The 25624-nt window shown below is 41.9% G+C and overlaps 2 protein-coding genes across 2 annotated transcripts; both read right to left on the bottom strand.

Moving 5' to 3' along the window:
• Window positions 1-1491: 1491 nt before the first annotated feature.
• On the bottom strand, window positions 1492-6976 carry si:dkey-219e21.2 (E3 ubiquitin-protein ligase TRIM39). Its single transcript, XM_056772037.1, has 9 exons — window positions 6857-6976; window positions 6631-6729; window positions 5634-5765; window positions 4494-4631; window positions 3596-3724; window positions 2758-2809; window positions 2601-2627; window positions 2486-2512; window positions 1492-2388 (listed from the first exon to the last, which is right to left on the bottom strand). Exons 1-9 carry the CDS (start codon window positions 6974-6976, stop codon window positions 1874-1876), a joined length of 1239 nt encoding a protein of 412 aa, XP_056628015.1. The 3' UTR covers window positions 1492-1873.
• Window positions 6977-8691: 1715 nt separating this feature from the next.
• capgb (capping protein (actin filament), gelsolin-like b) lies at window positions 8692-25595 on the bottom strand. The gene is made up of 9 exons (XM_056771385.1): window positions 25324-25595; window positions 20224-20417; window positions 16288-16442; window positions 15199-15360; window positions 14883-15032; window positions 14609-14695; window positions 9727-9859; window positions 9460-9551; window positions 8692-9201 (listed from the first exon to the last, which is right to left on the bottom strand). The coding sequence occupies exons 2-9, from the start codon at window positions 20414-20416 to the stop codon at window positions 9136-9138; spliced, it is 1038 nt and encodes a 345-aa protein (XP_056627363.1). The 5' UTR covers window position 20417; window positions 25324-25595; the 3' UTR covers window positions 8692-9135.
• Between the last annotated feature and the right edge of the window lie 29 nt (window positions 25596-25624).

Here is a 25624-nt window from a genome sequence, read left to right on the forward strand (position 1 = left end):
TGTCTCATGAAGAATTTATTGATATTTACATACACATACTATAAACATATGCATGGATGCATATTTAGCCCGAAACAATCAGTTTGATGCTTGCACAAAAGCAACACTGTAGGTCTCATGAAGCATTTATTCATATTTACATATGCTAAAATTTTAAAGTCAAACACAACTACATTTCACAAATTACAGGATAATATTTCAAGGGGATGGCGGGTAATTTTGGGGCAGGATCTGTTTTACTCAACTGTCAGGATTCTACCCATTTTAAACTTATGCATAGACGCATGCATAGTCCAGAACAATTAGTCTAATGCATGCACAGAATCAACACTCAGGACTTCATTTGTGCCGGAACAAGCACCTCCGAAATCTGATCCGGTTCCTCATTTGGCAGATACCTCTCATCAAGCGCTAATGAAAAACTTTGTGCTGACCTGTTGCATGTATATATTTTATTAAAAAGGACTTATAATAATTATAATGGCAATAACGATTTTAGTTTGATATGTTATAGAAATGTCCGATGCTAACATTCTTCCAAATATCTTTCTTTGTGTTCAACAGAATAAAGAAATGTATAGAGGATTATAAAAATGGGGGTTTCATTTTTGCATGGAGTATGCCATTAAGATATGATAAGTAGGGTAATCATCGTTTGTATTGTTGCATTAAATGTAAATTATGCACCTAGTACAATTTGTTAATTTGGTTGCCTTTTTGTCAAGTTTTAATAGATATGTAGAAATAGGAGATTGTGGACAGAAATATCTGCATTCTGACAATGTAAACAACAGCCAAAAACAACAGTATGCTAAAAAGGTAAAAAACATTTTGATGAAGTCATCATTATGAAATTTCCAGATCCCTGGTTATCCTTGAATGAGTTCATTCTTGTTTATCAAGATGGACTGAGTGATGCGCTGGGGGCAATTTTTTATGTGCCCATCAGTTATCTTAGCCAAACACTGGAATGACATCGATAGAGTACCAAAATCCTGTAAAGGTGTTAGATCTATCCCCTACTTGGCCCCTAAACTTTGGAATGCCCTTCCCAGCCATGTTCAGGATTTAGACTTCACGTGTGTCAGAACTACAAGCTCACCTGTTCAAATGAGCCTTAAGCTAATTTATTTCCTTACCATATTTATCCCATAATAGTTAGCTCAGGGATCTCCAACCCTGCAATCTTTAGGATGGTAGCTCCATAGCTTGGTTTAATAAGGTCAGATGTTAAAAGCAAATGAACAGTAAGTGAACACAAGGTGACCTGTGTTTTATTAAGACAGCAAATCATCCAGGACTTTTGTAAAAAAAACAAAATTGTTTGGCTTTAAAAAGACTTTATTTACACAAACACTTTAGTGATAAATACCTTGTTGTTTTTGAAAACGTATTGATGTATTAAGATGGATGCTTACAGAATAAAAGCTGAGAAACACTAAATAAATGAGAAAAATAAATAAATGCAAAGTTATGTAAAGTCATGAAATAATTGTAGCACACACACATATTGTCACTTAAACAACAGGTGGACTAGCGAGAAGGCTTTAAAACAATACAAGATGTATAAATGGCTAGATATATGTAGGTGTAACAATTATGTAAATGTTGTATTTACAAACATCAAATATAAACATTAGTATGTGCTGAGATGGGTAGTTTCAGTAGCTCTCATTTAGTGGGTCCAGCCCACCGTGGAGTGAAATCGTTTTGTTTTTGGAGTTTTGTTTTAAAATGTGAACATTGTCATAAATAATAGATTCCTGACCAACTCAGTCCTTATTTTGATTCATTTGTAGTTGTTTAAACAGAATATTTTTATTTCAGAAACAGATTTTCAGAATGTAACCTGACTGGCTTGATTGCTGTGTTCTTAAGGAGACCAAATAGTTATGAGGGTCCTACCATCCAACGGGGCAAAGAAAGGGTACAGCTTGTCATTAAAGTGTCCTGTGAAGGTGTAGATGTGAGACTTGCTCTCTGCATTGTAAAAAGAAATCTGTCCCTCCTCATAATCAATGTAGATCCCTAACTTCCGGGGGACTAGAGTAACCGGCAGGAGCGTTTCGGGATTGGTGCAGGCAAAGAACTGTCTCGTGCTACGCCACAGGGCCCAATAACCATTAGATGAATTCACTGGAAAGCGACCGTGTCTCTTCGAGGAAGCAGTTGTCACCCCCACTTTCCAATAACCGTTGTTTGCAATTTCCAGTTCCCAGTAATGGCGGCCACTCATGTAGCCTTCCCAGCCTAGGGCGCAGGGCCAACTGTCAAAACGCTGAGGGCTGTAGGGCACATCAGCTTCGCTTAGACCCTCCTGAACCTTCTTTCGGTCTTCAGACAGTTGCAACCAGGGGTGGTTTGTCGCGGGATCAAGAGTTACATCAGCTGTTCGAGAGAAAGAGGCACAGAGTTTAGAAATGGCACCATATGATGCTGGAAGGGGGGTGTGTGGTGTTGGCTAATATTAAAGCATTAATCCTACCTGCTGCGCTGACAATCCAGCTCCAAACTAAATGAGAAATACAAATTAGAAATTTTCTGTAATGTGACCTTAATTTTAAATACATCTGATATATTCAAAAAACTGAAAATGTTACCTGAATTTGGGATGTATCGTGGCATGCCTGTTTGAGAAGAGAATCGTGGCATCACTGATGAGTGTCAGTTTCGTTAGTGCAGTGTCATATTTTGTAAAATGGTGGTGATAGATGACATAATGAAACACATATGTGAGTTACAATTAGGGTCTCTTACCAGCTTTCCAGGTGCGCTGTTTAGCTGAAAGCCACAGGTGAGGAACAATACTCTACAATACATAAAGAAAACACATATCTATAGCTAGCAAAAACATAGTGTTATAAACCTGTATATCATTGCCATTTGTTGTATAAGAGGGAATCGTATTCATGCGAACATCATGTAAGTGTCAGAACTGAAAGCGCCCTTGTTACTGAGATTACATCTGTTATTGACACCAGGCCCAGTGAACGCCAGGTTCTGGAATGCACCTATCTATGACGACATTGATAGGTTGAACAACACATCCACAGATAAATATCAACAACTACTTCTCTCTTTCATGTAATGGGTAGGCTGGTGTCAGGTGGTTCAACAGGGAAAACGCTATTTGATCAAACACCTGTTAGTAGTAGATAAAAAACTTGGTAGCACAGGATAGGTGATGTTGTAAAAGCGAATGTGCCGAAAGCTTATTTTGTCATTGACCCATGGAGTTTACAATAGCACAACATGCATGACATGTCAGAGACGTTAAAAATGTCATTCTGCATGTAATTCTGAATCACGCTGAGCCTTTGATGCTCCCTATTGAACTCTGCTCTTTACATAACCAGAATGAAATCAGCTTCCTTCTCGTCCATAAAGTTTTATCAGCACTTTTATATCTCCTAAGGTTATATTGCTACACCATTGTCCCTGATAAGCACATCGCATGATTAGACCTTTTTTTCTGGACTTAAGGGTGCTATTGTTTATTTAGTTAAAAAATGTAGTTTTCTTTAGATTTCTTTTATGTTAAATATTGCGAAACACCATACATTTCAATGGAAAAGTGGATTTGTGGTCTTCTCACCGTGCTATCTTCTTTCAACAAGCTCCAAGTGATGAATTCCAGTAGTGGCATGAGGCAAATCAGTCTCTTCTTCCTCAGTCCTAGAAGACGAAGCATCTGCGCCAGCTCATCTCCCAGCACTCCACAGCTCTGCGTTCAAACAAGACAAACACTGTAGTGGTGAGTCATATGCATCAAAACAGTAATCATTTTAATACTTTTATTTGTGGAGGATTCTAATGAACCATTTCCAAAAAAGCTTAGAGGAAAAAAGACCTGTTTATATTGAATGTGGTTTAAGAACAATTTCCTCAACACAACAGCGTCCCCTACAGCCAAAACATATTTATACAAAATATCTTAGGTGCAGACACAGGGAAACGTTCAAGTTAACTCAAAACAAACAATAAAACATAATTAACGGTGCATTTTCCCACTTTGTTAAAGTTGCCATAGAACAAGATGTGAGGAAAACAGTGATTATCCATCCATCCATTTTCTACCGCTTATCCGAACTACCTCGGGTCACGGGGAGCCTGCGCCTATCTCAGGAGTCATCGGGCATCAAGGCAGGATACACCCTGGATGGAGTGCCAAACCATCGCAGGGCACACACACTCACTCATTCACTCACGCACTCACACCCTACGGACAATTTTTCCAGAGATGCCAATCAACCTACCATGCATGTCTTTGGACCAGGGGAGGAAACCGGAGTACCCGGAGGAAACCCCCGAGGCACGGGGAGAACATGCAAACTCCACACACACAAGTCGGAAGCGGGAACAGTGATTATGAGGTCAGCAAATAATATGTCTATGAATCAGTCACACGCTCCATTTGTAATTGCATAAAAAGACCTATTTTGTGATTCATTAAACAAAAAGAAAATGATAAAATCCTCAATTTAATATCTCACCTCGGATACACTTTGTAGCTCTTTGGCCCACTCCATGATCCTCTTATCCACCGTCTCATGTGGGTCAACATCCAGCTTTGCTTCCTCCTTTTCTTCTTGATCAAACCTATCCTTCATCCATAGGTGATCTTTAGACAGCTGAAATGTAAACCGGCACATAAACCATTGAGTTGGACATGATTGGACTTCACATTGATTGGATAAATGTGAGTGTTTCATTTTGACTGACAGTTGGTGGGGAGGAGTTAACAGATGCTCTGCCCAAGCTGTCATACTGATGTCATAAGAGAAGATCGCTGCTAGAGGGCGTATGTGCAATTTCATAATTTCATCATTGAAGGAGATGTGCAACGGTGTTTTCTGCATTCTGACTTCTTAACAATGTTAAGAACTTAAACTTAACGCGCCGACTTCTCATGATTGACATGGTCAACATGACAAAAACGAGTTAGACGTATGATGTAGTAATTCTGTGCTCGTTACACTCCCCCAGCGTTCGTATATGTTTTTTATTGGACAATTCTCTCGGAAAAGCACGCCCATGGGTCAACCAGCCAGAAGAAAGAGCATATCCACACGTCAACCAAGGAAAGTGGGAGAAGGAGAAACCTCACACGTCAACCAGCTGGAGCAAGAGAGAGAGAGCACTGGTCCGCGAAGTTCAGCTGTGTTTGTTTGTTCACTGCATTTGGGTGAAGAATGTTGTATAAGCGGTGGACATATTGCTGGATTTGGAGATCGTTTGAAACTGATGGAGCGGGACATAAACCGCACGTGGTAAGTGAAACTGAGTCATATGTCTCTGTTTTGTCAGCAATGGGTGTGCACTTGCTTTAGTTCTACATCAACCCCCACCCCCCACATGCGTCGTATATTTTCAGAAATAATTGTTAAGCTGTATCTCTCTTTTATAAATGTGATCAAACTAAAGACTCTTTTTTTAAAGACGTATATTTTAAGGGTGCGATACTATTCTGTAATCACTCAAAATGAACACGAGATATGCAGAAACTGAGTTACGGCCACTTTAAACTTCTTTAGGATCACGTGTTTGTTTCAGAATAGCTTGATATGAGACTTAGATTTTTTTTACAAAGGTCATATAAAATGTCAGTTAAGCATTTTTAAGAAAGTCTCCACCTTGTCCACACTCTGAAGTTCATTGGCCCATTGCAGAATCAGCTTGCGGCTCTCTTCAAGACTGCGCTCAGTTTTGGGGTCTGTCTGCTCATCTGCCCATCTGCTGCACCCTTCACCAGCATCATTCTCATCCTGTGAATCACACATATACATGCTTTTAGTCGACTTTTCAATTTAAAAAAAGTAAATTAGTAATTGGCACATCTGCTATGATATGTTTAAACTTTGTGGCTCTAAGGGGAGTACGGTATCCAGTAGCGTAGAGTTTGGTGCCTGACTAGTTGTTAAACGCTCAATGGAACACGGAGAGAAAGTTGGCAAAATACTGTTGAATTTTTTGGAATATTTATTGTGGCAAGAATAATCGAAATGTACGAAAGGTATTTATTTTACAAGTAATAACCCACCTTGTCACCTCATCACATAGACTGTGCAACACTTACTGTTGCTAGTGTGATTTTGTCACAGAGGTTTGTCAGTCTCTATGTTCTTAGAAGTGGACTCTATCCAAACAGAGATATGCGTTGTCAATATCAATTACCCTGAGATCCATAAACTGCGTCAATCTCCTTTAAATAATGGCAACGCTTATCATATTACATTATGGGTTATAAAACACAAAGGTTTCCTTCGAGACTGCACGCATGCTAAGAAATTAATTATCGCTTGTAATTTGACATGCAAATTGATTTAAAGGACTATTTATCACATATACAACATGTCATATTATATTAATATACAAACAGTACATATTAAATATGCCAGACTGGTAAAACAAAGCAGAAGACATGCCAAGATTATACTGGTCTTTAAATGCAAGAACCAGGGTGAGACAAAATGACTTAATAGTCCAAATAATGAACACTTAATTCACTAAAGCACTCGATGTATATTATTATAGGTCAAGTTCAGAATTTTTTTAACAGATTGTATTTCTTAAAACAATATAAATACATACACAAAGACACATAATATACATAATACAATTATGTTGTACCTTGCAGACTTGTGCCACCTGTTTCTTCCAATGGCTGATGAATCTAATGCACTCTTGCAAACTACGGAGGTCCTTTAAGCCCTGCTGATGTTGCCTTTGCTAAAAAAAGTCCAATAGATAACCAAGTATGTGAAATACAGGTGCGCATTTAACCCTAAAAACGGACCATTATAATATAATTCTTTGACTACCCATTTTACAAAGCAAAAGTGAAGTCAGCAGTTACCTGTGAACGGGCTGTAGTGACACTGATGTTTTTGAAGGGGCTGCTGGGAGCAGAACTGTGGACCTGAACGTCTGCTTCAGGTAGCGACCAGCGCACTGCACCAATGGAGTGACTCTGCATCTCAAATTGGGTCCCTTCTGTAGAGGAACAGTGAAGGTGAAGAGTGCATTTTCAGATAAAAGAAAAGTGAATTTCATACAATGCTGTACGTGTTTCTTTGTGCTATATAGTTGAAAGAGATGAGAAAAAATCATATAATAGGGAAGGAAAGCACACAAAAACTATGATTTATGCAGGCAGTAAATATATAAACACTAAACTGAAATATTGTTATGTATGTGCTCAGAACAATGTTTAATATTGTTTAAGCTTTATATTAAAATATTTCTTGTCTACGTATATAAGTACAGCTGAGTCATTGCAGTAAATTATTAAAATACACTTAGTACAGTAAGTTATGTTTAATTTATGGCAATCATCTGAAAGGGTCATACTTAGAGTTTTCTCCTTCAGGATGCTCTTCATCTTGTGTGGCTTTTCCTGTTCTCCTATAGGAGGAAGATTTGTACAAAAAACATGTTTTCCAACCACAATAACATCCATACATTTAAACGAAAATAAAAATAATTGTTATTATTATTTACATCAACAACGCATACTAGTCATCCAATGTTTTAAATACATTTACAATGTGATGCTGAATGCTGTGCATACTGTAAAATACAGAATGAATGAGACTTACTCAGGGCGAAAGATCTGGATGCGAGTCAAACGCTTGAGGCATTTGTTAGAACTGAACATTGAAGAGTTCTCACACTTTGTTTTACCTCACTGCCAACATAGTTTGAACTTTATACCTGATTTTATTACCGTTGTAAAACTCTCTGAGGAAAAAGGCCAGGAAATCTGTTCATGAAAGCGGTCATGGTTTTTCCCAGCATCAATAAGACTGTAAAAGTGACATGATTCCAGTAAATAAAGATAATTTGCTGCAAAAGTCACCAAAGATAATGTTTTGTTATCTAAAAACGAGTTTATGTGATACTATTTACATTTTAAGATAATGTATTAATAATGAAGTAATATCTTCGGTTTTTGTAAGCCAGCTAGATATTATATGAGCGCTTGCGCTTCCGGCTTGCTGACTGTAAACAGGTTAGTACTATGAATTAAGGTAATACTGTACAAATGTCAGTGACTTTAAAGGTTAAGGATTGTAAAATATAAAAGGAAAATCTAGAAGATTGGGCTAGTATGGATCATCTCAAAACTATTTATGAAAAACAATTAAAACATATGTGGGATGTTTGCTCTAGATTTTATACTCCGTAATGTCACCTTACACATGGATGTAAAGAGAAAAAGACAACATAACAAAATTAAAGATGAATTTGACTGATAGCATCATTTTGACATTTTAATAGAAATCACGTATGATATTTTTAACGTGACTCTTTTGGCCACCATAATTGTGTGGTGAAATTACGATATTGTGACAACACTATGTAATAATACTGTAGTTCATTATTCTGTTGGATATATATTTCACAGTAGACTTCATTGAAATTATTGATTATATTTTTATGATATGAAGTTCACTTAAACATCTATCAGTCACTACAAATCAGTGAATTTCAATCTAAAGTTGCTAAGGGTTTGACTCTCGTGCGAAGCAAATGTTTGTGTAAATATGAGGATCAATTATCTATCTTTCCCGATAAGATCCAATAACTCATAACTGCTGTTAGGTGACGTCATTCTGTGTCATCTTCAGTGTCGTCTTATCTAAGAAGGACTCGAAGGTAGGCATGTTTGTCATAAAATAAATCACAGAATTCTTTTCTCTGTGGTTGCGCTTACATTTTTATTGCCATGCTGTAGTTCCATACACAAAATGAGTAAAAAAAATGTTTACACAGGATTTGCGAAAAAGCATATTGGCTTGAAAACTGGTTTGAAACATTATTTTGTAAGTACGATTGAGATCTCAGGGGTTTGTGGTTAGTAGGGTTGTAACAGACTTGACTTTCTCAATCAAAAAAAAGATGTGTATTCATGTAATATAAACAGCCTTTTAAAGTAAAAATGTTAGCAAATGCCAAAGCCTGTATTACTGTTGCGTTACTGCAACTCTCCTTGAATAAATCCTGATCCTTTATTTAATAAAACTGTACATATGTATATAATGTTACACTCTTTATTTTAGTCAATTGCATGTCTCTCTTTGATTACTGGTTGGAAAAGGTTTATTCTTGGATTATGCATTGCAAAAAGGTGATTTAATTCCAGTTTTGGAAAAATTGTTTGAAGATAACAGTCTCTCTGCCCTGTGGCAAAATCTCCACCTGCAAGACAAACAGAAACATATTAATGTAATTGAAATAAAGTATTAATAAATATATATATACTGTATATATATTATTTTTATACAATACAAGTAAAAAAAAAAATCACCCAGATTTGTTCATGTTTTAACGTTACTTTTAAAATGTATTTGTTTAGTCAGCATTGAACCAGGAAACAAACTTGTTTTTGCTTTTCTCTGTGGTGCAGCAATTTTTTTTTACAATACCTATAAGAAGCATATGATGAATTTTACAGACCTGTGTTTTCATTTTGGGGTAATTCATTTGACTAATAAAATCATCTGCCATCTTCAGAGCTGCCCTCTTCTCTTCTGCATTAGCTTCTCTACCTGTTAAATATAAAAAACAACATTTCAATTTCAAATTTTAGAAGACTTGAAAAAGACAAACACATTATTGAATATTAAATTAGAAATCATGAAAATATAAGAAATTCAGAAATAAGCAATTCAACTTGAACATGAAGACTCCAGGTTCTCATTATGATAATAAGTATTTTTTTACCTTTCCAAACAAAGATCTTTCCATTGGCCCCATTGTCCAGGATAAAGCAGTCATCACGTACGAGCAAGTCCTTGGCAAATGGACTTTTTTCGGACACCTTGGTCAACTTCATTGACCCTGTTGCATCTGAAACCTGCAAATCAGAATTTTGGGAACATTTATAGCATAGAAATGCATAAAAAAATGCAAAGAGGAACTAGTATGTATGACACTTCTGATACACAGCAAGTCTCTGCCAGTTATCTGAAAAAGTCTTGTTGGTAAAGACACAGTGTCATGGATCTTCTCGATAGGCATGGCAGAGAACCCAAGTGCAGGCAGAGGCAAGGCGGATGAAGACTTGACAAATATATATTTATTAACAATAAACACTAAACTAAACAAACAAGCAAAACAAAACCCACGATGGGGGAAAACAATACAGGGATAAATATACTTTGACAAAAAACAAGGACGCTGACTTACTAAACTAAAACTAAGAAAACAAGCACTTGGAACAGAACACTAAACTAACACTCACTTTGACACGGGAAAAAGGAACAAGGTAAGATCACGGTATACAGGAACAGAGCACAAGTACAAGCACAAGCAATGAACCGCACAAGACAATGAAACAAGAGGACTCTTAAAGGGAGACAATGACAGGATAATTAGTAGGGGACAGGTGAAACAGATGAAACACTAAGGGGAAGCTAATGACACGAAATGGCGGGAAACACAGACGAGACTCGGGGAGAGTATGGAAGCCCAAAAGGTCCAAAATCTCTCTCCCCACATGAAACAGGGAATTCTGTTTTGGTTCTGCCTCAAGACCAAGAATTAGCCAGACAAGATAGGCAGAACCGTGACAGAACCCCCGCCTTAAGGAGCGACATCCTGACGCTCCTCAAGGAGACTCACAGGACAAGACAGACTGAGACATAGACAAGACTAAACAAAACATGGAAAACAAAATCAGTGGCAGACAGGCAAGAATCAATAGGGGATTAGGGTGACTTAATAAAAATAACAAACAAGGGAGGGGGGGTGGGGGCAAACAAGAAGACATGGGAAGTCCAAAAGGGGGAGGGCTGGGTGGGAAAGTTCCAGCCCTTGGGGACGCGCCAGGGCGCGGAGCCCCAGGAGGCTTGACAGGGGTAGTCCTGGGGGGAACCGTCCTAGTCCCCTGCAGGACTGGAGGGCTGGACCACGGCTGGAATGCCGGGCTGGACCAGGGTCTGAAGATCAGCCTGACAGGCAGCCGGACTTGACGGCGGCTGGGCAGCCGGACTTGACGGCGGCTGGGCAGCCGGACTTGACGGCGGCTGGGCAGCCGGACTTGACGGCGGCTGGGCAGCCGGACTTGACGGCGGCTGGGCAGCCGGACTTGACGGCGGCTGGGCAGCCGGACTTGACGGCGGCTGGGCAGCCGGACTTGACGGCGGCTGGGCAGCCGGACTTGACGGCGGCTGGGCAGCCGGACTTGACGGCGGCTGGGCAGCCGGACTTGACGGCGGCTGGGCAGCCGGACTTGACGGCGGCTGGGCAGCCGGACTTGACGGCGGCTGGGCAGCCGGACTTGACGGCGGCTGGGCAGCCGGACTTGACGGCGGCTGGGCAGCCGGACTTGACGGCGGCTGGGCAGCCGGACTTGACGGCGGCTGGGCAGCCGGACTTGACGGCGGCTGGGCAGCCGGACTTGACGGCGGCTGGGCAGCCGGACTTGACGGCGGCTGGGCAGCCGGACTTGACGGCGGCTGGGCAGCCGGACTTGACGGCGGCTGGGCAGCCGGACTTGACGGCGGCTGGGCAGCCGGACTTGACGGCGGCTGGGCAGCCGGACTTGACGGCGGCTGGGCAGCCGGACTTGACGGCGGCTGGGCAGCCGGACTTGACGGCGGCTGGGCAGCCGGACTTGACGGCGGCTGGGCAGCCGGACTTGACGGCGGCTGGGCAGCCGGACTTGACGGCGGCTGGGCAGCCGGACTTGACGGCGGCTGGGCAGCCGGACTTGACGGCGGCTGGGCAGCCGGACTTGACGGCGGCTGGGCAGCCGGACTTGACGGCGGCTGGGCAGCCGGACTTGACGGCGGCTGGGCAGCCGGACTTGACGGCGGCTGGGCAGCCGGACTTGACGGCGGCTGGGCAGCCGGACTTGACGGCGGCTGGGCAGCCGGACTTGACGGCGGCTGGGCAGCCGGACTTGACGGCGGCTGGGCAGCCGGACTTGACGGCGGCTGGGCAGCCGGACTTGACGGCGGCTGGGCAGCCGGACTTGACGGCGGCTGGGCAGCCGGACTTGACGGCGGCTGGGCAGCCGGACTTGACGGCGGCTGGGCAGCCGGACTTGACGGCGGCTGGGCAGCCGGACTTGACGGCGGCTGGGCAGCCGGACTTGACGGCGGCTGGGCAGCCGGACTTGACGGCGGCTGGGCAGCCGGACTTGACGGCGGCTGGGCAGCCGGACTTGACGGCGGCTGGGCAGCCGGACTTGACGGCGGCTGGGCAGCCGGACTCTGACGGCGGCTGGGCAGCCGGACTCTGACGGCGGCTGGGCAGCCGGACTCTGACGGCGGCTGGGCAGCCGGACTCTGACGGCGGCTGGGCAGCCGGACTCTGACGGCGGCTGGGCAGCCGGACTCTGACGGCGGCTGGGCAGCCGGACTCTGACGGCGGCTGGGCAGCCGGACTCTGACGGCGGCTGGGCAGCCGGACTCTGACGGCGGCTGGGCAGCGCTCTCTGACGGCGGCTGGGCAGCGCTCTCTGACGGCGGCTGGGCAGCGCTCTCTGACGGCGGCTGGGCAGCGCTCTCTGACGGCGGCTGGGCAGCGCTCTCTGACGGCGGCTGGGCAGCGCTCTCTGACGGCGGCTGGGCAGCGCTCTCTGACGGCGGCTGGGCAGCGCTCTCGGACTTGACGGCGGGCTTGGTTCCGGCTCCTGGAACGGGCTTGGTTCCGGCTCCTGGAACGGGCTTGGTTCCGGCTCCTGGAACGGGCCTGGTTCCGGCTCCTGGAACGGGCCTGGTTCCGGCTCCTGGAACGGGCCTGGTTCCGGCTCCTGGAACGGGCCTGGTTCCGGCTCCTGGAACGGGCCTGGTTCCGGCTCCTGGAACGGGCCTGGTTCCGGCTCCTGGAACGGGCCTGGTTCCGGCTCCTGGAACGGGCCTGGTTCCGGCTCCTGGAACGGATCCGCGGCCGGAACGGCCGCTCGGACAGTCGCCTCCCCACGGCGCCCCCCCAAAAAATATTTGGGACTGGGTAGCACCGGACTGGGTAGCACCGGACTGGGTAGCACCGGACTGGGTAGCACCGGACTGGGTAGCACCGGACTGGGTAGCACCGGACTGGGTAGCACCGGACTGGGTAGCACCGGACTGGGTAGCACCGGACTGGGTAGCACCGGACTGGGTAGCACCGGACTGGGTAGCACCGGACTGGGTAGCACCGGACTGGGTAGCACCGGACTGGGTAGCACCGGACTGGGTAGCACCGGACTGGGTAGCACCGGACTGGGTAGCACCGGACTGGGTAGCTCCGGACTGGGTAGCTCCGGACTGGGTAGCTCCGGACTGGGTAGCTCCGGACTGGGTAGCTCCGGACTGGGTAGCTCCGGACTGGGTAGCTCCGGACTGGGTAGCTCCGGACTGGGTAGCTCCGGACTGGGTAGCTCCGGACTGGGTAGCTCCGGACTGGGTAGCTCCGGACTGGGTAGCTCCGGACTGGGTAGCTCCGGACTGGGTAGCTCCGGACTGGGTAGCTCCGGACTGGGTAGCTCCGGACTGGGTAGCTCCGGACTGGGTAGCTCCGGACTGGGTAGCTCCGGACTGGGTAGCTCCGGACTGGGTAGTTTCTTTCTCCTCCGCCGGCCAGTGGGACTGGCCGACGGTAGAGTGGCCGCAGGAGGTGCTGCGGATGAGGGTGCCGAGCTCCCCAGGGTAAGGGCGGCCAGGGCGCGGTCCTCCGGGACGGTAGCCACGGGGGCGGACACCCAGTCTGGCACTAATGGCCAGGGATCATCCCGGTTGACCACATACCTGATCATGTCGCCCATCCACAGGGAGCTCAACATCCTCATCTCAGACCGCCGGAGAGGCTCGGTGAGGCAGCAGTTAAAAATAACCTTGAGCTCTGCCTCACCGAACTCAGTCTCCCTAGCTGCAGCCAGGAACTCCCGAGCGAACTGCCTGATCCCGCGATCCCCCTGCTTAAAACCCAACAGGAGTCGGGCCTGGTGGGACCGCAAGGAATCGTCCGCGGTTGCCTGCTGGGTTCTGTTGGGGCGGTTCATTCTGTCATGGATCTTCTCGATAGGCATGGCAGAGAACCCAAGTGCAGGCAGAGGCAAGGCGGATGAAGACTTGACAAATATATATTTATTAACAATAAACACTAAACTAAACAAACAAGCAAAGCAAAACAAAACCCACGATGGGGGAAAACAATACAGGGATAAATATACTTTGACAAAAAACAAGGACGCTGACTTACTAAACTAAAACTAAGAAAACAAGCACTTGGAACAGAACACTAAACTAACACTCACTTTGACACGGGAAACAGGAACAAGGTAAGATCACGGTATACAGGAACAGAGCACAAGTACAAGCACAAGCAATGAACCGCACAAGACAATGAAACAAGAGGACTCTTAAAGGGAGACAATGACAGGATAATTAGTAGGGGACAGGTGAAACAGATGAAACACTAAGGGGAAGCTAATGACACGAAATGGCGGGAAACACAGACGAGACTCGGGGAGAGTATGGAAGCCCAAAAGGTCCAAAATCTCTCTCCCCACATGAAACAGGGAATTCTGTTTTGGTTCTGCCTCAAGACCAAGAATTAGCCAGACAAGATAGGCAGAACCGTGACACACAGAAGCCTCACACATAATTTTAAGCACCTTGTAAAGCGAGGCGGAGTTTGATGCATCTGCTTTGCTGTCTTCTTCTGGAGTGCTCTCTTTCAGCTCTGGCTTTGGACCGAGAACCTGTTGGTTTCAACAGAAGACAGATTGGAAATTAGCAACTCTGTTAGAATTCATCATGGTGTCTATGACTTTGTTTTGCCTTGAATCAGTTTTGGGTAGAAAGCCGAAAGACAAAACAAGCGTCAAGTTATAAAAGTAATAGAAAAGCAGAATTCAACCACAGATTATTATTCCACAATACACTGACCTTTAACATCTCCTGGGTTTCTTCTCCTTCATTGATGTTAGTGATCTGAGCTTTGCCGTGTCTATCTGTGTCCCTTATAAAAGTGGCAATCTCCCTCACCTTTTGCTTCTCAAAGATGTTTGCCTGAGAGCCAATCCACGACACAATCGTCTGGAAAAGACGAGCATACGCACACTTCAAACAATGTATGTTACCGTTTACAGACATAATCAGCGCAATCGCTAAACATTAAAATGATATATACACATACTGTATATAAGACATACACAGAGACACACAACCTATATAAGGCTCACATGCACGCACATACACACACCTCGCCGAGGTCTAGTATGAAACAGTCTCCTTTGTTAAAGCTCTCCCAGCTGAGTTCCACTTCCTTGGCTCTGATGTTTCGTTTTCCTTTGATCTGATATAATCTCTGAATAGGACCAGATCCAGATTGTGCTCTCCGAAAGCCAGACTCAACACCTCCCTCCTGTGAGAGACAAACGAAAGTACTTGACAACAGAAATTCACACACGCTTTAAAAGCTATTTTGCATTAAAGCATTTTAATTGTATCCGTAAAGCTAAAGAAAGAAAGTAAACCACGCATTTATTAGCCCATTTGTGTCTCAGTGCTTATTTGTCAAATGACGACACTTGTAAAAATGTAAAAGTTGCTCATCTGAATGAAATTGGTATTTAAAAAATGATCTGGTTGTCGAAGATTACAATTCAGCAAGTAAAGAGTATAAAATGACCATCATAATAGCAGTCATCTGTCAGGTAAAATCAATTCTTTTAACTACACTTTGAGCTTTTCACAATTCCCCTTCAAAAAGAGAAACCAGTAACTTGACAATGCTTAAGGTAACCGCAAGGTAAACAGTATAGATTACAACACGTATTTGCTTTCGTCTGCTTACTCACGGTTCTAATATTGAAAATAAAGACTTCATAATTATATAAAATGTGTCATTTTCCTAAAAGAGTACTGGAAACACCTTTTAGAAAAAGCAGTTTCTTTAAAAAGAATTGTCCAGTTAATAAATCTGTTAACAGAGTAACAACATCAGTTTTAATTCAATATCAAATCCTGGATGTGTAAAAAGTTTGCTGTCTTATTTTGTAATGTGCTCTAGTTCTTGTTTCCACTTCCAACATTGATTGAATCCTTGTCAGATGCATTTGTAATTTTTCATTTAGCATTGCTTATTCAACCAATGAGTCTTCTTATATTTTCTTATATTCTTTCTCCACCGCAATGTCATAGAAGAACCTTTTTGGTTTGCCAAAAATAACATTTCTTTCTTATTTTTTCCACTACAACCTTAGATTATTTGTGGAACCATTCAGTTCTTCCATGGCATTGTGAGGCAGTGTAAGAGTATTTACATTGCATCCATCTATGATTCTCTCACCTTGTAGCTCACTCCTCGGGGAAAGAGGTTCATGAATTCTGGGGATTCATAGCCTTGAACCTGTCTGTGCTGGACAGGATCTCCGCTCAGGAAGTTATCCAACTGTGTGGCCAACATGGCACAGGCCACCTGCTCATCACGAGAGGATTTCTCACCTGTAACAGACACAGACAGAACTCTTACAGATGTATTTAATCATTTTTGTTGCAGTTTACGTCAGTCTCACTTTTGGATTTTCAAATGAATTCCTTCACACTTACAAATAAAGTTTATTCAAGTGTGGATGATCGCCATACTCTCTCTCCAGGGGCATGTTCAAGATTAAACGTTTTGCTTCAATTTCCGAGCGACCCATTTCCTTGAAACGGTTTGCAACGGAGTGCAACAGGGTTTGAGATATGTTTTCTCTTGTTTGGTTTTCATCTCTTGTTTAAAACGATTTCATCAGGCTCCGAAAATTATTAAAAAAGAACACAAAGAATGGCCTTTTCAGCTGCCATAGCTCATCTCCTGTGTCAGTACAACAGTTTGTTCAATCACACCAACGTTTCGTTTAAAAAACGTTTTGCAACATTTTGTTGGGGCTGAACGCAGCCCTGGTCACATCTCTGTTCCCGTCCTTTCGCCTCATCATCGCTTGTTAATAAATTCATACCCACGCACCTGTTCCCTCTTGATTTGCTCCCCTTTATATAGTCCTCATGTTTCATTGTCCTGTGCTCAGTCATTGTTTTGTGTCACCTGTGTAGTCGTGTGCCTCTGCGGTCTCATTGTGATTACCTGTTCCTCATACCCGTGTGCCTGTTCGTGTTTATTCTGTCATTTCAAGTAAGTTTAGTTTAGTGTTAGTTTTTTGTAGTCTTGTCAAGTGTTGTATTTAGTCCCTGATAGTTTAGTGTAGTTGTTAACCCCTAAACTGCTTCCTGGAATTGGGTTATTTTTTCTACTCTGACAAATGTCCCAGTCCCTACAGCTGAAAAACTACCCCACATCATGAGGCTGTTTCCTCCACACTCTACTGTTGGGACGGTATTGCACAGGTGTAGAGCATTGCCTGATTTTCTCCAGACATGATTCCTCATACCAGAGAATCTTGTTTCTGACAGTTTGAAAGATTTGTTGGAAGGTCGGTTTTAAGTATTTCAAGTGTCTTCACTGAGTCTGGCCAATCTGCAATAAACCCAGATTGGACGAGTGTTGCATTGATGTTTGTCCTTCTGTAAGTTTCTCCAATCTCCATATACGATCATGGAGCTCAACCAGAGTGATCATCAGCTTCTTGGTCACCGCTCTTACCAAGACCCTTCTCCATCGATGGCTCCGTTTGGACAGGAGGTCAGCTCAAGAGATCTGGTTGTTCCAAACCTCTTTCATTAAGGATTAATGGAGGCTACATGCTTCTGTGAACCTTCAATACAGCAATTTTTTTCAGAAGTCTTCCCCAGATCTGTGTCTTGATACAATCCCGTCTCCGAGCTCTACTGGAAGTTCTTTTGACTTCATGTCTTTGTTTTTACTTTGATATGCATTTTCAGCTGTTATACCTTTTTAGAGAGGTATGTGCCACTCCAAATCATACTTATTCAATTGAATTTGACACAGGTTAACTCCATTCTAAGTGTATCAACATTAACATGCAAACTTAATGCTTCGGACCTAAATTTCAAGTGCAAAAAGGATGTGGATACTTACTGTATGCAATGTACTTATTTCAGTTTTTAATAACTTTGCAAAGTTATCACAAATCTCTTTTTTTGTCATTGTCCATGCCATGGAGTGTAGATTAATGTTTTTTTGTTTTTTAGTAGTTTAAAATAAGGCAGCAACAACAAAATGTGACTAAAATGAAGGCGGATGAATACTTTCGCATGACACTGTAACTGGAAATACCGTGTGTTAACATTATTTCAACTTTGCACAATTCTGGACCATGTGATAGTTAGAGATGGCCACATCCTCTATTTCCACCAGAAAGCAACAGTCTCTGCTCTTAATAAACCAATGTGGAGCGGTTTGACGTAAATGCAGGGGAATTAGTGGTGCAGACCACATACAAAAAAACTTTGAACACTCCATTAAAGAACATATTAAACCTGCCAATACAATATTGTCTCATGTCTACCCCTGTAAATTCAGAGGAGACTGGAGTTCATTTTGAATGAATAATACGAAGGGGTACAGACACAAGAAATACAGCACCTTTCATATTATATTAAAATAACTAGCAAAGACAAACAATTTGCAAAGTTGGGCATCGATTCAGGCTATGACTGTATTTCATTGGGTTTCTAAAAGAAATTGATGCAGTCACTTGGCATGATGAATGCACGGTATGGGCATGTGATTGTTAGAGATGGCCACATCCTCTATCTTTTCCACCAGAAAGCAACAGTCTCTGCTCTTAATAAACCAATGTTGAGTGGTTTGACGTAAATGCAGGGGAATAAGTGGTGCAGACCACATACAAAAAAACTTTGAACACTCCATTAAAGAACGTATTAAACCTGCCAATACAATATTGTCTCATGTCTACCCCTGTAAGTTCAGAGGAGACTGGAGTTCATTTTGAATGAATAATACGAAGGGGTACAGACACAAGAAATACAGCACCTTTCATATTATATTAAAATAACTAGCAAAGACAAACAATTTGCAAAGTTGGGCATCGATTCAGGCTATGACTGTATTTCATTGGGTTTCTAAAAGAAATTGATGCAGTCACTTGGCATGACGAATGCACGGTATGGGCATGTGATAGTTAGAGATGGCAACATCCTCTATTTCCACCAGAAAGCAACAGTCTCTGCTCAATAAACCAATGTTGAGCGGTTTTTACTTAAATACAGGGGAATTAGTGGTGCAGACCACATAAAAAAAAACTTTGAACACTCCATTAAAGAACATATTAAACCTGCCAATACAATATTGTCTCATGTCTACCCCTGTAAGTTCAGAGGAGACTGGAGTTCATTTTGAAAGAATAATACGAAGGGGTACAGACACTGAGCAGGGCTTCTGGGTAATGAGGAGAGGGTTTATGGATGAGGGATGGTTAATGAGAATGGTTAGAACGTCACGTTGACAACCAGCTTAGTGTTACCTAAAGCTGCAGATACACAATAAGACAATGGGCCTAACTGCAGCCCTGTCACGGGCCTGCTGAAACATTAATAAGCTATGAAAACACCCGCCCTTCCCTTTTTCCCCTGGGACTCATCCCTCTTTATCCCTCTCTCTCCTCATCCATTTGTTCTATTGCATCTTTCTGTGTACTCATTCAGACCGGGTCAGGTGCATTCGATTGGCTGATCAAGCGTATCGTTTTAACTCGCTAGGCAATCATCTCATTCTTTAGGCTTTAGACCCCATACCGTGCATTCATCATGCCAAGTGACTGCATCAATTTCTTTTAGAAACCCAATGAAATACAGTCATAGCCTGAACCGATGCCCAACTTTGCAAATTGTTTGTCTTTGCTAGTTATTTTAATATAATATGAAAGGTGCTGTATTCATCCTGTACTCAAGTTGTATTTGGATTGTAAACTGAAGCTCAGCTTTGGGCAGAATTTAAGGAGGCTTTGCAAAATAGAAAAATAATAGTGATAGTAAATGGCTTTATTTCTTGGTTTCTTGTGCATTTTTTGTATATTCATATAAAATTAATATTTCCTCATATAGCTTTTGTCTCTAGTATTTGCCTTTTTGCTAGAAAATTGTGTCCGATAACTACCTTAAAAATCTTTGTCTGTTTTGTACCATATACGTCATATTTCGACAGCTTAATTTAACCTGATGGTGTATTAAAAGCTAATATTGTACAAATATGCATATTGTAAACATTCGTATTTGCCACAAGTGCAAAATGAGTCATCTTGGTGCATTTGTACATATAACATCCATAAATCTATAAAATAAAAATGAAGAACACTCTCACCAATCCACATGTGGAGGTCTGCTCCCTGGTCACCCCGGTTATCCAGCACAAGGTACGAGTCACCGTTGAAGAAAGCCCCAACCTCTGCAGTATTCAGGGGAACAGCCTTCATCTTTTCCACTCGCCAACACCTGAGTCCAGCCTGTCTCACCTCTTCACGAAATTGCCCCGGCGCAGCCTGAAATGGGAGCATTCTGCAGAGAGATACACCGAGTTCATTAGGAGGGAAGACGTGAGTAACAATCAGTTACAAAAAAGACGGATGTCAGGAGACAGTTGCTGCACTGGAAACAAGGGAATTTTGCTACTTGTACAATTTACTAAATTTAATTTAACAAAATGTTTTATTTTGTCACAGAATGATTTTTTTCTCATGATCTGATAACAAGGGAGAAAAAGACAAAAAAAGTAATTAATTTATTTTGAGTAGAAATATCTTAAATTCTGACAGTCTGATAAAATAATCAATGATTAAAATTGTGACTTCCAAAAATGGAAAGAAGGTTTAGTAGGATAATATAGTTAGAGTAAGAAACATGTTATTTCTTGTAAATTATAAAAAGTACATAATGCTGGTACATTTGTTATGTAAAGCAATTCATATACTTTTTTAACAAAGTGTTTGTCTCCTCATCTTTTAATGTAAACTTATACAGTTTGCTACTATAAAATCTACACCTTTTATGATCTCTCAATACGATGCCAGCGGAGCTATCAGCTAAAGACTGTTGTTATCAGATTGGTTCCTTGACCTGTCAGCAACTTGACTGCCAAACAGATCGTGGTCTTGAAGTTTGGATAAGAGGTTTGTTTGGACACAACCGTGTCATGCCAGCAACATGATTCTACAACACGTTTCATAGATTCTACTGCCAGTCAAGCCATTCTGTAAACTGATGGTGGCGTGTTTGAACAGTTCCCTAAAGGCTTCAGAGACTCACTCGTTATGTCGCTTTATTACAAGGCTTGTTGGAATGCTTAATTCTGATTGGCCAGTCACGACATTTGAAAGTTTGTTATACCCAGAGCCATTGAGAGAGAGAGTCACGTCTTCTCCGTTGACTTCAATTGAACAGTTTTTAGAAACTTTCAACAGTCCCTGGAAGTTACTAGTAACAGATTGAGCTGAGACTAAACAGACCAACTGAGGTTAATTTATAACCCGTTTAAAGACGAAAGCAATTTAATGGATAAAAAATGAAAGAAATAATTCGTTTAAAGAGAAAACATAACTTCGTGGAACTATCTGAAGGCTCCATGAATCACGTGACGCTCCAGCGATTTGAACTCTCTCTCTCAATGGCTCTGGTTATACCCAGATAACAACCTCTCAAAACTAATAACACACGGAAACACGGACGCAGAAAATCATTTTGACATGTTTTTTTTACAAATTAAATGTACATTTTTATTTTAATATTTACAAACAATTAAACCAAACTGCCTGTTCGTGACACCGGAACATCTTTCTTTCCTTAAAATGGAATGTAATTGGCTTTTGCTCGCTGAAGGTCTGCATTCGGTACAAATTAGCTAATAAATTATTTTGAATTCACATTTCATAACCAGATTTTTTCTCAAGTGGCCATGGAATAAGCAGGATAATCTACAAGCAGCCGGCAGTTATCGCGAAATAAGCCCCTTCACTGATCACACTGTCAGGGCTTTTCTGCGATAACAACCTATAGATTATCCCTTACTTAATACATAAGAAGAAACCCCAGATATTTGCTCAACTACTTTACAGTGGAGAAGAATGTAGCCAACTGAATCATCAGGGATTCCGTTCAAAACTATCTATGCCAGAGATTATGATAGATAAATGACATAACCCCTCCCTCATTATCTCTACTTTCAGTCATACATAGACAATGATTCACTGTTCGGTCATTGACATCACATGGCATTATAAAGATCATCATCTAAAATGGGCACAATTCCATGACTCATTAACTGAAAAATAGTATAACACAAAACATATTCCCTCATAAAAAAGTATGTTTATATATATGTGTTTTTGTATTATAAAAGGTATAATAAAGATTTATTTAAAGAAAATATTTACAATCAATTATAAAGGACTATGACTCAGAAATCGTTTCCGTATTTAACATTTTAAACATTTGAGGAAAAAGTAAACTTGACGGACTGGAAAACACGTTGCTATAAAAATGAGATGTGAACTGCACTGTTGCAATCACTTGCAGTTTGCACACGAGACATTGGCCTTCAGTGTATGTTAAACACCCCACCCTCACACTGTCTTAAAAAGAGGCATTCATTTCAGTTTTTCAAGCAGAATTGTCACTTTAAGCCCGACTACAGAAAGTCAAACATGCCACTACTTGAAACATGCTGAAAGTGAGTCATGAACCGCAGTGGAACGAACACGCAAGTTGTCACAACCCGCTTCCTGTCATGTTTCACACTTGCAATTTCTGACAGAATGAGAATGTAACCCTTATTATTGATAAAAATGACCTAATCCAAAGAGATAAATCTAATGTCCCCACAAGTCCCACGTCAATGTAAATGATAACCCTACAAACTGTTGAAAACAGAGGTTATGTGTGAAACTTGACCTAAAGAAGAAAACAAAACGGCAGATAATTTAAGTATGGGTGGCATGAATATAGAGATATTGGATATTATCGTAACAACCCAGAATGGTTCGATGAATTGCAGGACTGTAAAATGAGATGTAATGTGAAGACAGTTGTCAACAAAAGATCGGAGCGAAAGATGAATTACATTTAAAACAAAGAAACACACGGGTCCACTTAACTGCATAACCCCTTCTGCCAGCGCCGGCACGCTTTCTGAGTCCGGCTCCATTCTGCCTGATCCACAGTGTGTTTGTATGTGTGTGTGTTCACCTGGCCTGGTTAGCTTATATGCGGCCAGTAACTAGACACGGGGGAATAATCCGAGCGGCCCGGCCGAGGACGCCCCACTGCGAGCAGAGTCAGGTTGCCTGACAAACGCTAAACACTAGCGTGATAATTACTGCAGACCACCACCCATCTCTCCTCTGATCATCAGGAGGAGATGACGGAGCAACCATTGCCTTTTGTAACATTGGGAAAAACTACAAAAAAGGAAGACTCAGTGTCTTGTCAGGAGTGGTTAATGAATTTGATAGGGGTTTTTGTTACATTTTGTGGCCATTTTGTAGACTTTAAAGGTTTTCTATTGGTTACTATTCACAAGGCAACATGTCACCAAAAGAAGCCAACACATCACCAGCAGAGGCCATAGAGACCACTATGGTTTCCATAACATTACTTTTTTTAGTTTACGTTTTGTGGCTTCTGCAAGTCACAATTTCTTAAGAAATTTTGGTTATTATTCCAACTTACTAAATGTCAGTATTTGACGTCCACTTGACGTTGACTTGAGATGTTGGGTTGACGTTGAATTCAAGTTATTTTACAACACAACCAAAAATCAACAAAATACCAACGTCGAATGATGTTAGAACTTGACGTCGGGGTAAACGTTATTTTATGACGTTAACAAGACGTTGAATTTTGGTTATTATTCCAACTAACTAAATGTCAGTATTTGACGTCCACTTGACGTTGGCTTGAGATGTTGGGTTGACGTTGAATTTAAGTTATTTTACAACACAACCAACAATCAACAAAATACCAACGTCTAATAATGTTAGAACTTTACGTCGGGTGAACGTTCTTCTATGACGTTAACAAGACGTTGGATTTTGGTTATTATTGCAACTAACTAAATGTCAGAATTTGACGTCAACTTGACGTTGGCTTAAGATGTTGGGTCGACGTTGGATGTAGGTTATTTAACAACACAACCAACAATCAACCAAATTTAAACGTCGGCTGACGTCAGTATTGGACGTCAAATTAACATTAGTATTAGACGTTGAACCGACATTAGATTTTGGTCACCTGACGTCGCAACCTAAATGCAACCAAATAATGACGTTGTGTGCCAGCTGGGTTTATTCAGGATGCATCGAAATGAGAAATGGCAGACATAAGTACCCAAAAGTGATGTCCAACGTCTTAACCTTAAAAAAAAATACTTTTTATTAATATTGCATATTTGCACTCAGGAGCGAACAAACTGAAACACAGCTTTCAAGGGATACTCCGCCCAAAAATGATGTCACAATTTACTCATCCTCAAGTTGTTCCAAACCTGTATACATTTCTTTGTTCTGTTGAACACAAAGAAAGATATATTGTAAAATGATAGCAACTGACTTCTGGGACATCAGCAATGATTTCTGGGAAATCATTGACTAACATAGTATGAAATATTAAATGGTTGACAAAGGTACCCTGGCTTTTCTAAATTCTTCAAAGTATTTTCTGTTGTTTTCTACAGAACAAAAATAAATGATGCACTCATTTTTCCTACAATGGTAGTCAATGATGTCCCAGAAATGTCAGTTTCTAACATTTTTCGAAATATCTTTGTTTTTTCCTTTTAGGTAGAGAATCCCTTCAAGAATTTAAACAGGATTGGCAAAATTTTTCAATGACTAAATGATCAACAAACTATTAACTGACAAAACTGTAGATAACATCTTTTTATGCGAGCTGTCAGTAGGTCTGGAGCACAACTCTGTATCAGATGCAACAAAGTGTAATAAAAAACAAAAATGACGGCAACGTAGAGAAAAGATAAATCGTTACAGAATTCAAGAGAAAGGGCGGTAGCACAGTGTAGTAAAGTTCATAGATGTGCTTGTCATATGGAATAACTGCGGTAGTCATGCAGTCATAGCACAGGTCATAATAATCTCTCCCTGGAGCTGCGATAAATCATCAGGGTGTGCGTTTAGGAAATACATCATAAATATACGATAAGATGTTTCTTTAAAATAACTACTTAAGGAACCTTGAATTCTTAAAGCGATTCAATACTGAAGACTTCTGCACTTTTATTAAAACAACCACTCAACAGCACATCCAACGTTACAGAAAAACCCAAACGATATGAGAAACTAAGGTGTAAAGCATCAAGGTAGTTTTTTAAACTATGAAAAATCAACTATAAAAGGGGTTTGCTATTGAGGGTTGCGCGTACATTGTATACATTTCTGAGCGTGTTTGTGCTTACCTTGCGGTCGTTTAAGTTTGGAGGATCCTGCGAAGTTTGCAGAAAGAAAGTACGAGATTTTGCAGAAGAGAGATAACGTTACATGTACAAAGTCACTTCCTGCATCAGCGCCCAATTCAGTCCCAGCCCTTTTGACACACCCCCACATAAACAAACAGATGTCTACAATTTGACAGGGAAAAGAGTCAATGTTTGTTAAAAGTGGATTTGACTAGTGAAAATCGTGATGAAAACCACGGTTTGGACAGCTGGGGTCTTTCTTTCAATGTTTCTCTAGTTTGAACATTCCATAGTCACACCC

Source organism: Triplophysa dalaica, chromosome 17 (genome assembly GCF_015846415.1).
Source record: "Triplophysa dalaica isolate WHDGS20190420 chromosome 17, ASM1584641v1, whole genome shotgun sequence".
NCBI lineage: Eukaryota > Metazoa > Chordata > Actinopteri > Cypriniformes > Nemacheilidae > Triplophysa > Triplophysa dalaica.

Bases quoted from the DNA above. Each gene is read 5' to 3' on its own strand.
- capgb (XM_056771385.1), bottom strand. From the start codon at position 20,416: ATGCTCCCATTTCAGGCTGCGCCGGGGCAATTTCGTGAAGAGGTGAGA. The intron at 15,361-16,287 runs GTGAGAGAATCA...TGTCTCTCACAG, and splicing joins CCCGAGGAGTGAGCTACAAG to GAGGGAGGTGTTGAGTCTGG. The intron at 15,033-15,198 runs GTGTGTGTATGT...CGTCTTTTCCAG, and splicing joins TCATACTAGACCTCGGCGAG to ACGATTGTGTCGTGGATTGG.
- si:dkey-219e21.2 (XM_056772037.1), bottom strand. From the start codon at position 6,976: ATGCAGAGTCACTCCATTGGTGCAGTGCGCTGGTCGCTACCTGAAGCA. The intron at 6,730-6,856 runs GTAACTGCTGAC...GACTTTTTTTAG, and splicing joins TCACTACAGCCCGTTCACAG to CAAAGGCAACATCAGCAGGG. The intron at 2,389-2,485 runs GTAGGATTAATG...TCTCTCGAACAG, and splicing joins CTGGATTGTCAGCGCAGCAG to CTGATGTAACTCTTGATCCC.